This window comes from Natrix helvetica (genome assembly GCF_964273705.1).
Source record: "Natrix helvetica genome assembly, chromosome: 2".
Taxonomy (NCBI): Eukaryota; Metazoa; Chordata; class Lepidosauria; order Squamata; family Natricidae; genus Natrix; species Natrix helvetica.
In genome coordinates this window covers 236,914,414-236,928,806 of record NC_138552.1, presented here as the reverse complement: position 1 = coordinate 236,928,806, position 14,393 = coordinate 236,914,414, and the positions used below count along the sequence as shown (strand labels likewise).

The window sequence follows — 14,393 nt, the reverse complement described above, 5'->3', positions numbered from 1 at the left end:
TTCCCGCTAAAATAAGGGCGCCAGAGGCCGCCTCAGACCACCCTCTCTTTGGGGGCTACCTTCATTTCAGTCCCGCTAGTAAGAAACCCCGAGAGCGCACGCCTCGCTTAGGACGGATACGGAGCCGGGCGAGATACAACGTGGAAGGGGGCAGCCCGCGGCTTCCTGAGCCGGCTCGTCTGGAGACCAGAGGACCCGGACGTTTAAGGGACGATTCGATAAACGACGCCTCCTTCCCTACTCTACAACCCTCATTTCTGGGCAGGGGCTGGAAGATCCCGGAGGAAAAGCTTTAGTCTGCCCCCGGTGGATCCGACCAAAGGTCCTTTCCGACGTGGAAAAAGGCCGAGCCGGGGTTGCTGGCTGCCCCTCTTCCCGAACATCTGGCCAGCTGGGAGTGCAGGAGTTCTTCGCTCCGCTGAAAGAGACTGGCGCCAGATCGAAACGAAGAGACCCCTCTTTCCCCTCCGAGCCCGCTCCTTCCAAGGCAGAGCGCGCCTCGGGAATAGGACGAGACCTTTAGACGCGCGGCTTGCGAAGGGGGTCCCGGAGTGGCTCTACCGGCCGTGAATCTGGCTTAAAGGGAGGACTGGACTCGGGGGATCGCTGGGACAGAAAATCTTTTTCTTGGGGGGGGGGTCACCTAGCCGTCCCTGATAATATGAAAGGTGCTGGTTTCCCGCCGTTCCTTCTGGCTCCTCTCCTTATCTTTGCCACGCAAGTGGGAACTGTGGATGCGGGCAGCCCCTTCTCGGGCTCTCGCGCTGGCGGCCAGCAGCCGCCTCGAGATGCCCCGAGTTTCTCCCGGCAGCAGAGAAAGAGCTTGGCGATGGATTTCATCGTGCCGTCGCTGTTCCGGACCTACCTGAGGGAGCTGGTGCTGGGAGACGGGGGCAGAAGCGAAGCCTTGGGCGGGTTCAAGGCGCACTGCAGCCTGGTGTTGGACTGCCCGCCGCTTTTGCGCGCCGCCAGCTCTTGGCCGCCCAGGAGCGGAGCCTCGGAGCCCGCCGGCCGCGCCAGAGCCCAGTCCAAGGTGCTGAAAGCCGGTGCGGTGCGAAAGCTGCGCCGCGCCAAGCAGCTGGTGCTGGAAGTGGGCGAAGCCAACCTGAGGGACGACTGTGCGTGGCGTTCCCAGGAAGGAGTCGTGGCGACGGCGAGCCGGCTCGAGTTTACTCTCACCGAGGAATTCAGCTGGTGGATCCGCTCCGGGGAAGGCAGGCTGAGAGTTCGGTTGATGCCCGAAAGGAAGGCGTCGTTCTTGGGCAGGGAAGGCAGCTTATCAGCGGCCATCAGGGCATCCCGGCCCCGCCTATTTTTCCAGATGGCCACCAGAGGTGAGAGAATAGTTGGCGACTTCAGCAACCTAGATAAAGTCAGGTTCATTCAGGTTTGGATGCTGGTGTGGGGGGGTACCTAGTCTGTCTCTGGGGAAAGTTTGGGAAACGTAACGGGAGTGAAACTAACAGAGTGAGAGTGATCCTCTTTTATGTTAGGAGGAATTCTAGGGTGGCTTTCTAAATCTCTGCTCTCGTTTACCCCAGATAAAGCGAGCCTTCCCAATTTACTGTAGTTCTTGTAATATTAATTCAGAAACATCCTTTGGAAAGAGTTTGTGATTTGCTGTGACATTTTCAAATAGAATGTATTGTTTTCTTTAAAAAATATCCATTATACTGTTAATTTTCTGTATTCTGCATAGTGATGCATATCCTGAAAGGGAATAACACAATGAGTATGTAAATTAAATAAAAATTAATTTCCCCCTCCCAGTTCAGAGCGCTCAAATGTCTCTTCCTCTCCGGTATGTAGCTCTGAGGGGTTTGTTGGAGAGTAATGCACTGCAAGAAGTTAATGTGCTGGTTAATGACTGCAATAAAGTTATTGTAAATCTTAACATGTCAAACAGTAAACTATCAAACTTTTATGTTGAGTTAATTGTAAAAAAATTAACTTCATATAACATTTCTTTTTCCTCTATTAAGAAGGAGTTTTTTTCCCCAAGAAGGAACAATAATCTGGAGAAATTCAGTTTCATTTAGTGGAATTCCTGTAGTGTAATTAAGACATGAATAATGTTACTTAGAAGTAATGTTACTTTTAAATCAATCTTTGTAACACTCCAATGACCTTCAGATGTGTTGGACTAATCCCCATGTTTCCCACATATCACCCATAGGCCATCTTACACATTTGTAGAACATAAGTCTGTTCTACATCCTATGCATTTTGGCAGAAACATGCCACACTGAATTCAGTGAAGCTTACACACAACTTACTGTCCATAATAAAAATAATTATCTAAACAGAATATTGTTTAGAGACTGGTAAGATCTTGAATGCATTTAGCCTGGAAAATGAGATGTGCAGGTTGAGAAAAAACCTTATTAACATCCCCTTGAAAAATTATTCATTAAAAAAAACCCCTAAGAACTATTTTACACAATGACTCATTACTAGCAAGTATCATTTCTTTTTAACTGAAATGTAAAAGTTATTCATTCAGAATAATATAACTGAGATTCATAATTGCAAAATCCACCCTCTGATTAAATTAAAATTAGGATTTGTCATTGGTCATAAACTGTTCCCATTAATTAACCAATCATAATTAGTATCTTAATATTTTAGTGCAAATAGCTTAAACACATTGCCTACATCAGGAGATTTCTGCAGACTAATAGCCCATTTTTTTTAAAAAAAATTACAATATGGCTCACTGGGATAGACCAGTTTTCAAAACTGAGAGCATAAAATATTATATTTCAAATTTATGTAGTTCTGTGAATTACAAACTAAACTGCTAAAAAAGTGCAAGCACTGAGACATAATTAGACTTCATGTAGCATAGCCAGATTTCATTCCTCAGTCTACCATGGTGAAGATTTTTAGAATCATATTTTTCAATGTTTTTCCTTTCTACATATTGCCAGTGTTTCCTCACCTCATCCCAAAGCATTTGTATCACCTAATGCTAGGCTGTAAATTTGCTGTAGAGCATGTGATCTTCAGTAATTAGCATTAGGCTGGGTACCTGTTGAGATGTTTGCTTAAGGAGAAGGAAACTCATTGGATAAAGTTTTGCTGGAGAGAGTTAGAATTTACTTGCAATATACTAGCCTCCAATATATAGCCATGCAACCTATGAATAAACTTAAATTAAAGGGAATTTTGGATGGAACTTCACTCCTCTTTTAAGGAATTGGCAAACCATCTCATATAAAGATGCAGTTTCATTACACTTCAGCAATATTAGACTAATACAAACAACTATTGAACTGGGTATCTTCTTGCTGTAATCTTTTTAGATGGATTTCCCAATCTCCACTTCTTCAGCACTAATATTATCTGCATAAAAGCCCTTTTCCTCTTCTATAATGTTATGTACTCCTTATAATTTCCCTTAGGTATATAAACTAGTCATTATAAAACAAAATGTGATTCTATGAAATTTCCAAAATAGAGTGCTAGAATCTTTATGTTTATAGTTGCTAATTTTTGTAAATATTTCAAAAGAAACCTAGTTCGAAATTATGGAATGAAATCTGAAGCATTCAGATTCAATCTTATATAGGGATGAGCAGGTCAGAAGTTTAATATTACTGAAATTACTTGTAGCTGAAACTACACTTGGACAAAGAGAACTCCTACTCATGATTGGTGACCTCCAAGTAGATTCCTTAATAAAATGCCATTGATTCTCTGACCTCAATTCCAGGAACATCAAGAATAGGATTTTAAGAAAGTACAGTTCAGACCTGGGCATTTTTCTCCTTATTACTTATAGCAGATATAAATAATATTCTGATTTTGGGTCATCTACTATTGGTCCTAAATAACAAACTATGACTACATATATGTGTGTATGTTTGTCAGTATATATGTATCATTGTATATATTTCTGTTTTCTATCACTATCATCCACAGCAAACCAAGCCATTATGTTAACAACTATATTTAATTTATTATTTATGCCCATGCATTCTAATGCTACCAGATCTAGGCTGCAAAATATGGTGGTGGAGAAGTGTTAAGGTTTTCTGTACTTCTTTGCTGCCATCTAGGAATGCCCTGGCTTTTTGCAGCTCAGTTCTACACATTCTCAGTGTGTTTCTTCAATGTTCTGCCAACACCACTATCCACAGGTAGAAACCTATCTACATATGGGCTTTCAATACTGCTAGTACCAGCCAAGCTGTTGCAAGAATAGCAAAGCAACATCTTTCTCCAAAGTTAGCTTCACAAATGTTCTATTGCTAAAATTGATTGGAAACATGCTGCAAACAATGGCATTGGCACTGCAAAGCTTTTACACTGTGTTTGACAAGATTTCCCTCACTTTCTTTGTAGTGAGTAGTTCATGACTGCCACCAATTTGTTATTTTTTTATTTAGTAAGCAAAGTTATTGTTGGTCTAAGCCAATATTAAAATATTGTCTAAAAATGAAGAATTCATCTGAACTATAGTTTAGGTATTAAATGAACAAGTAAATGTCCTTGCTGCTATAGCCTTCTACACATTAAGAAGCTTGTAAAAAATGCTTAACTGAAGTTGTCTGTTCAATAAATCACTTCTCTATGAAGGGTGACCCTCAGTGTGTAAGGGCTGTATTTTTAAACAGACAGTGAAATATTGTAAGAAAAGTAATCTTAAAGGATGATGAGCAATGCTCTATGAAACATGGCAGTAGAATATTATTTCTTCAGAAATTGATGGTAGAAAGCTAAGCAAGCACGAAATTTATACTAATATTTTAACATGTTTTTCATGGCAAATATTAAACATAAGTTTTACACAATTCTCAAATTATATGTGAAGCAAGGACACAAATGATTTAAAGTAGAAACACTTACTATTGTTTATCGGGGTTTAATGTACCAGCACAAAGTGCTATTCTTTAATGACAGAGAAGTGGGCTATTTTGAACTCCAACATACAAATAATAGATTGTGTAGGCAACATATTCCACAGACCATTCATTTATATGGATATTGGATTAACCTTTTCTCCCCTTTTGAGGGAAGCAAAATGTTTAAAAGAGACCTTTGTGTTTATTATTTATGTGAGTAGAAATCTAATTTGAAGGTGGATATAGAAGATATTCCACAGCTCAATAAAAGTATGAACTTGGGTCAAGATCTATAAATCAATGGTCCATGGATTTCAGCTCTTACTAGATCTTCTGAAAACAATGCCATTTGCTAATTCACACACATAATTTGGCAAGAAATCTGTAGGTGGTAATCTATGGATAAAAATAAAGATTTAACTCCTATACTAGTAAATTCTCATATATTTAAAAGGTATATTTGGATATACCTGATAAAGGCTATGCATATGGAATGTGTGTTAATAAAGTATAGATATATCCCAGAAGTCGGGACACAGGAAAGAGTATATATCCGTGCAAGATAAACTTTGTACCAGAGTTTCTAGATTGCATAGAACAATGGGAGCAAGTTCAGGGTAAAACTGGATTTTGTTTTTGCTTGTGATATATTGGCTGAAATGAATTTTAAAAGATTGTTTATGATAAAAAGCAAATCTCATGAAAGATACAAGATGACAAGAAGTTCTGAGTTAGGAATGGGCCATTATTTTGGTAGTGCCAAGATCTTTTCACAAGATCTTGGTAGTGCCAAGATCTTGTGAAAAAAATGGACATGAAAGGAAAAAGGGGAAAAAAAACTAGTATGGAAGAACAATTGCAGGAAAAGAAGGTGTGTAGAGCTATGTTAATACAGAATATTTAAATAGCATGCTTAGTGGTATGATGAAGTGAAAGAGGCTGTGGATGAAAAACAATATGTAACACAATGCTGCATAAATAAAATGACTGAAAGATATTATGGAAGGCAGAGAAATAAATATGTTTTAATAGAAATTTAAAAAAAATGTGTTGGTAGTTAGTGAAACAGACTAAAGAGGAAGCTTCCAGCTGAGTTAATGGGATTAAAAATAAAAGGCATGAAATTATTTCAGAAAAATTAAGGTGAAGGAGTGCTGAAAGGAGTAGAGATTTCTATAAGAATGGTAATGATATCTTGAAGTGTGGAATTAATATAAATACAAATGTTATGAATGTTTGTGTCCATTGTTGAATAAAAAGTCATAAATGCTATGAGAGTATTAATAGGTCTGGAAATGTGCATGATATAACTGGAGAAATGTTAAAGTATTTATGTGGTTTGCTTATTGAATGGCTCTGTGGCTAGATCTGGTAATTGGAAGAATACTTTCATTGTGTTCATGGGCCTTTTTAAAGCAAGCTCCAATATCTGGCATCTCCTTTCCCATCTGTTTTGGATGATCTTAAACATTATTTTGCTAATATGTGACATTAAGGACATTGCCACTGTGTGTTAATTTTCTTCTCCTTTGTATTGGAATGAATATTAACCTTTTTCAATCATTGGCCATTGTGTTCCTCCTGAGAAGAGCACGTTTAGCTTGACTAGAACTTTTACTGATTTTTCTTCTATTGTTTACCATTTTTCTGTAGATATTCTATCACTTCATATAGCCTTGACAATGACCAGGATGCTGATCTAAATTCATCTTCTAGTTTAGAGATTCTTGTAAGAAGGGGATATTTTTAAATGAATCATGGATGTTGACACCTCTCCTCTACAGAATTTCAGAATACTCCTTCCATCTTTGCTTGATCATCACTGAATAATGTATGTTATAATTTTTCAATTCCTCTATCATACCTGCTAGGTTCTCCTTTTGAGTTCCGGAAGACTGAGGGTGGAAGTTCGTTCTCCATGCTTGTTGGTTGGTTTCTGAATGTTTCATTACCAGTTTGGGTAACATCTTCAGCAGAGTTTAGGGAATATCTGTGTCTGTGGGGTTGGTTTTTTTTTTTTTTGCTTTTAGTTATGGGAGATAAACTGAATGGTACTGGTGAAAACTAAATTGAGCTACATTATTATTTTATGTTATAGCAATAGCAATAGTACTTGGACTTATTCACCACTCCATAGTACTTTACAGCACTCTCTAGGTGGTTTATAATATCAGGATATTGGTAGGATGGATATTATTGTTTTAAAGCACTGATAAGGCTCTATAGTTTGATTATTCGGAAGGTCATGACACTTTGATTTATAAGACAAATTGAGATGTCGAAGTCTTCCCAAAAGTAATGAAATGAAAGTAACAATTCAATTTTATTCTTCAGAGAGCATTTCCCCTAATCTATGGCACTCTTGTGGACTAATACTAGTTTAATTTGAGGGCTATGGCAGAAGCTGTTCAAGTACCATGGGTTTGTCACTGCATTTTTTCTAGATTTATTGTCATGCTGACATCTTAAAACCAGCTGGATGCTTAGTAACAATTCTGAAAGGTTCTCTCAGTGAAGATTTGGTTACATTTAAACTCTGTATGGACTTAGAGTGGAAAAGACTTCTCTGATTTTATACATGCAAAGTTCTGGCCAACAAATTTGTTAAAGGAGAAATTAGGCATGTGACAGTATGAAAAGGTGTTCGTCTGTGTCTAATTTTTAACCTACTTTTGATGATAACATTATCCCCAAACAGAAATTACAAGAAAGAAAACTGAAAATTCACTGGAAATCTTCTATGAATTAGTTTTTCCACTGGAATACAAACTACACATAAATTGGAATCAAATGTTTTCTGAATTAGGCATGGAGTCTTTTCAAGTCTTTTCACTTTGATAGTTTTGGTCTTGAAAGAGTTTCTGAATGAGGTTCAGCAGAGGCTGTTTTTATTCTGAAAAAAGTCTGCAGGCTTGAGATATAAAAGAAGTAGTAAAACATTTTATCTAGCTAAATTGTCTGGGCATATTTTCTTCTCTACATGTCTGAAATGGATTGCCAAAGTTGCTTTGGACAGCAACATGGGTGGCATATAAATTTAACAACCTACATAAATGCATTCATTGTATTGCAAAGTGGAGACAGGAAATATTTAATATCACTCATTGGTCATGAAGTTGGAAAATATGTGTTTATTTAACCTGATTATATATATAGTATATATATATATATATATATATATATATATATATATATATATATATATATATATATATATATATATATATATATATATATATATATATATATATATATATATATATATATATATATACTGTATATATGTGTATGTGTATGTATATGTATATATATATATGTATTTGTGTTACAAATACAACACACACACGTATGTATGTATGTATGTATGTATATATATATGTATATATGTATATATGTATATATGTATGTATGTATGTATGTATGTATGTATATATGTATATATGTATATATGTATATATGTATATATGTATATATGTATATATGTATATATGTATATATGTATATATGTATATATGTATATATGTATATATGTATATATGTATATATGTATATATGTATATATGTATATATGTATATATGTATATATGTATATATGTATATATGTATATATGTATATATGTATATATGTATATTTGTATATTTGTATATTTGTATATTTGTATATTTGTTTTTTGAGGTTTTCGCGGGTGTTTATATGTACGTCTTTGGTTGTTCGGGTTTTTCCCCGCGTAGAATTGGAAGTATCTTCACGTCGTTTCGATGAAGTCTCATTCATCATCTTCAGGTTGGTGCTTCCGGCTTGGTGCTTCCAGGAGCAATGTGAGGTCTCGGCCGGTTCCTCTTTTTAACTGCCAGTGGGGATTTGAACTGATTGGGTGGGAGTTTGGCTGCATTCTGATTGAATACAACTCTTCCCAATCAGAATGCAGCCAAACTCCCACCCAATCAGTGTGTGTGTGTGTGTGTGTGTGTGTGTGTGTGTGTGTGTGTATGTATGTATGTATATATATATATATATATATATATATATATATATATATATATATATATATATATATATATATATATATATATATATATATATATATATATATATATATATATGCTGGTTTTGTTGTATTCGGGTCTTTTCCCGTGTAAGGTTGAGATTGCATACCTACACCCGTGAAAATCTACGAAAACAAATATGTATATATATATATATATATATATATATATATATATATATATATATATATGTATGTATGTATGTATGTATGTATGTATGTATGTATATGTGTGTGTGTGTATATATGACAATATGAATATTTCTCATATGAATACATAAGAAAACATATATTTAAACCCTATTAACAAACATTGCTGTACAGAATATCATATTAATTTAAAAATGTATGTTTAATGCAAGTACTTCAACTATACCCTGCGAAATACAATAATTAGTTGTATGAATGTATGCAGTATCTTCATGATATATCTATGGTAATGTTATAGGACGTTTCATATTTAAGTGCTAAATGAAGAGTAAGTGAAGTAATATTTACCCTCTGATTGTGCAAAGGCTTTCATAGTGTGCAGGAATATGTAAAAAGGATATTGAATCAAGAAAAGAGCTGAATTTTTTCAAGGCTCATGTAGCTGCTTCATTACATGTTCCAGTTTTCTGTGCATTGGAATGTATGCACAGCCCCTTTCATTCAGAGACCATTTCATTCATTGAGAAAACAGAGGAGCAACATAACCATGTATGCACAGGCATGCCAAAATAGCTGTGAGTAGTTTCTGAAACAGCTGGGTGAGCCTGGAAAAAGATGTTATTACTTTATTGATTCAAAGAGAGGTGCTTCCTAAGTGCTCATGCAAAAAATAAATCTCTCCTTTGAAGAGTTTGCTCAGATTTATTTATTTATTTGAGTTGTATGCTACCCGTCTCACCTAGACTGGCCCACTTACTGATAAGGTGTAGAATATGAAAGATAATACATTGTTTACTATCTCTATTTTACTACTTGGAATCAAAAGAGGAGAAGGCACAGAGATTAGGTTCTATAATTAGAATGCACTGACATCAAAATATACAAAAATTCCCTTTGACTGGATGCTTTCCTAGACAGCTCCAGTCAAAGATACTTTTTTTTTCACATGCCCCATTTAGCTGAGTCAAGGGTGATGTCAAACATGAAAGCCCAGTGAGGAAGGAATAATTTTAAACTGCTTTGGACAAAATTGCCTTTCCATAGTAAGCTGCATTGTGAAAATCTAGGCAAAGTATGATGGGAGACAAATTATTTCCCTTTCTTTTTGACAAATGTACAAAAGCAGGCCCACAAATACAGGGCTTGTTGAGGCAGTCCCTATCTGTTGTTCCCTTTTCTTGGGAGGGATTGTTATCCTTTAAGAAAAGAATTCTTTCAGAATTAATGTTTTCTATACAAAACGTTTCATCTATACAAAAAGTCTCTCTAAGTCTTTTGATTTTAAATGCTAATCTCTAAGTCTTTTGATTTTAAAAGCTCCCAGCACTGTTACTTTTCATTTCCCACCTGCAAGATATCCAGGAAACACATCATTGGCAATGGAGCTATGGATCTATTTAATTTTCTTTATGTACACTTAGAGCAGATGCACCAAAGACAAATTCCTTGTGAGTCCAATCACACTTGGCCAATAAAGAATTCTATTCTATTCTATTCTATTCTATTCTATTCTATTCTATTCTATTTGTTGCTTCAGAAAGTTTATCCAGCCACCAATCTGAGTAGTTGTAACAGTATGGCTGTCTCTGCCAGCCATAATGCTATTTCCTTAGCAGTCCCTCATCTGCTATTTTGTGTTGTTGCCTTGGTTTTCTAGTGGCCAGTGGGATGCTGGAATTTTCCCCTTGGCTTCTATTGTTTCATATTAGAGACAGCCTCTTAAAACATTCTGCTTAATTGTTCTAGGACTATAGAGCTTTCAATCTTGTTAATGATTTTTATGATACTAAGATTAAGTCTCCATATTATGTATGCTGTGATATAAAGGCGCAAATGAGTATAATAACAGAGTATATCTATTTCCAGAGGGGAATATCTCCCGAGTAGAAAAGTAGGGTATAACTAGAATAATAATAAATCAGCATGTTGTTTTTGCTGCAAAGGACTAATTGAATTCAATAGCAAAATAAAGAGAATACATTTAGTATCACATAGAATTTTGTGGCTCACACTCTATCTACTTCATTAATACAGGGAGTATAGTTCTGAAAAAAGAATGTGATATAGAAACATGGATTCAGAGTGTTAGAAGCTTTTGTCCAATGCTTTGCTCAGAATAGGAATCCCAATTAAAGCATCTTTGACGGATGTCTTCCCCAGCCTTCTTTCACTAAGGAGAAACTTACCATATCAATAATTAGTTTTACTGTTGAACTGCTCTGACCACTAAGCCATTTCTCCTAATATTCAGACAGAATTTGCCTTGCTGCATCTTCAGATCCTTATCGAAAGTAGAATCAGGTCAAGGCTTTCTTTTAGGTGATACTTCCTCAAGCATTTGAAGTCTTTATATCTAAGACATGGTCACCCCAGTGATCCTTTCTAATGTCAACTGCAAAATTTCAAAGAGGTTTAATTTAATGTGGTTTAATTCAATGAAATTCCCATCAAATTCACCTCTTTGAAACAAATTTGGAAATCCCCCCTTCAAATGTGGTGAATTAATTTAGGTGGTTATGAAGTGCTTCACAGATTCAGCTTCTACCCCCCGCCCTGCTTTTTGGGTTGTTATAGTATTCCAAAGGCATTCCCATACCTGGAAGGAGGGTTGAATTTTGTGATAGAATATTGACATTGTAACTGAATAAAGTCACAGATGAAGTCAGCTGTCATTGGTGAGAGAAGCCAGCTTAAATGAGACTCTTACTCTGAGGCTGAAGGTTCCACCTGCCATACACTGGTAGTCAAGGCGGCTTCGGATGCTGCTGATCTGCAAATCCCAGCATCCTTCATCATTGGCCAGGCAGTCTAGGGAAGTTGTAAGTGGTAGTTGCTTTGGAAGCTGGCAGGAATGGTCTCAGGGTGGTGCAGAAAAAGGACAGTATAATCTTGAATGAATGGATGGATGAATGAATTAATAGATGGATGAATGGATGAATAAAAATAAGTTCTGAAATAAAACATGTAGCTACAGCTTAGTAGCTACAGCTTAATGTTAACAGTAATTCTGTTAGAGCCTTTTAGCCCCTACAATTTTCAGTATGCGTGGACAGAAGAACTTAATAGAACATTGAACACAGAATAATAGAGATGGAACGGACCTCAGAGCTCTTCTAGTCTAATCCCTTGCTGGTTGTCCAGTCTCTTTTTGAAAGCCTACAGTGATGGAGCATCCTCACTGATATATAAGACAGTCCTTGACATACAACTTTAAATGAACATGCCCCTTACTCTCATATTTCATAATGGTCATAAAATGAGTAACACATTGGGTGACCAACCCAATTTTATGACTTTTTTTGCCACTGTCATTAAGTGAACCATGACCCAAAGGTGTTTTTCAAAAGGCCAAAGGTCTTTCTTGGCTTTTTTTCCCTTGGAAACATTTTGCTTCTCATGCAAGAAACCTCTTCATTTCTGATCTGCTTACAATGTATGAAAATAATATTTAGTGGCCCCAGTGAAGAATTAATTGTATTTAATGGCTTAATACAAAAGTTGTAATTTTAATAGTAGCAAATAGAGTGCTAGACTGAAAAACAGAAACTTGTCTAGTGAATGTTGGAACAAATCAATTATTTTGTTAGGAATTTTTAAAAATCAATTTGCAGCAATTATTTGGTAGCCGTTTTTATTGTGATTTAATACTGATATCAGATGTAATATTACTGTGGTCATTTTTTGTGGAATATTTAATCTTTACCACCAGAACTCTGTGTTCTGCCCCATTCCTCATGATGGTGGTGGTATGAAGTGTGTTTCTAGAGTAAATGAACAAAGAATGTTGGAATTATATTACAGGTGTAGATATTCCCAGCAGGATCTCCCAAGGTGTGAAGGTCTGGTTAAAGAAAACAGGCACCTACATTGGGCCCAGCAATATAGGAAGATGATAGAGGCAGAGGATCACTTTAGTGACAATCACAAGGGACATGGAAAATAAGGAAAGTTCTTCAAAAAATTCTGAACTCAGGAGGTTCCAGTCTCAAATTGGCATGCTAAAGGATGCCAATCAATTAACTTTTAAGACTGAAAATTTCCATTTGGGTTAATTCATACATGCACATACACAGATGAGTCACTTCAATTCCTCTTAAATCTCATTAATTTTTCATGAGAATTTAGAATACATAAATATGTGTACATGCAATATTCTAAACCACACAGGGCAGTTCTGAGGGACCATTCTATTCCACCCAGATTCAAATGTATGATCTTAATTGAAGCTTAATTCCAGTGATCCCACTGGTTCTCAGTGTTCTGTGTGGAACCAGGATTCAAAAAGCAATTTAAACATGAAGAAAACATAAAGAGCAGTTTCTGCTTGTCTTAAATTAATTCAGAATGTCATGTCTTCTCCATTAGCCCTGTTAGTGTAGTTGACAGTTACCTCAACACTGACATAAGCTGTCTACCTGTGTAATACTGTAAATAAATGCAGTTATTTTTTTCCTGTACTAATGGGGAAAGGTGGCAGAAAATCCTTGAAAGCTTTTCTAGAGGCCAATCAGCATGAAAAAGAGGTTCCCTAGAGGGCATCTTGACTATTGAACTATCCCCTATAAGCTCAATATTTTTGAAAAGCAGAGCTGCTAATATGTTGTTTCAGATGCTCTAATTTGCTGAAACATCACCAGTTCCACATAATGTTCTGCCTTGACAGTTTCATCAATGATTCATAAAGGACTGAACTTTCCTTATTCAAAAAAGCTGGCTTCGGAAATTGTAACTCATTTAAATCTTTCTTGTTTGGAAGAGAAGTTCCCGTTGGGAAGCACCATAAGCATCTTTCTCCATTTAGTTAAAAGCCCAAATATTTCAGCAGCCAGGAAATGTAGATTCTGCCAAGTAAAATATTTTAAAATGTTATTAGTTAGTTCTCTCTTCCTTTTTATAAACAATTTTCAGGAACAATAATTTATTTGACAATCTGTAGTTTTAAACCATGTTTGTAATCTGTCTGTATATAATTTATGAATGACTGACATTTGGAGTTATTTGCCACATGATTTAGAAAATGATTTTTTTAATCTTTGACCTATTTCTGGGAAGACCACTAGGTAAATTTATATTCAAAGTTCAAGATCTATAATGGTATGCGTTTGTTTTTGTTTACCGAATCATGTATTTAGAAACATATATCAATGATTCCAAAATTAGCATTCCTGAAATACAATTTTATAGTGGTCCAAATTTAATTCATTGTTAAACTTCCCAGCAACAAATCTAATTTGCTATAATTTTGGTAGATAACAACATATTATGCAATGTAATAGCCAAGCTGGAGCTATGTTTAATATAAGAAAATTAAGGCACGGTTTCTTTAAAAGCGATTACTTTAGCTTTGGCT

The 14,393-nt window shown here is 36.0% G+C and overlaps 1 protein-coding gene across 1 annotated transcript in view; it reads left to right on the top strand.

The window, feature by feature from the left end:
• Window positions 1–256: 256 nt before the first annotated feature.
• Window positions 257–14,393, top strand: part of ALK (ALK receptor tyrosine kinase) — a 680,353-nt gene continuing 666,216 nt past the window's right edge. Inside the window, exon 1 of the mRNA XM_081944717.1 lies at window positions 257–1,334. Within this exon, the coding sequence (XP_081800843.1) occupies window positions 662–1,334 (673 nt within the window). The 5' untranslated portion in view covers window positions 257–661. The remainder of the gene's footprint in view (window positions 1,335–14,393) is intronic.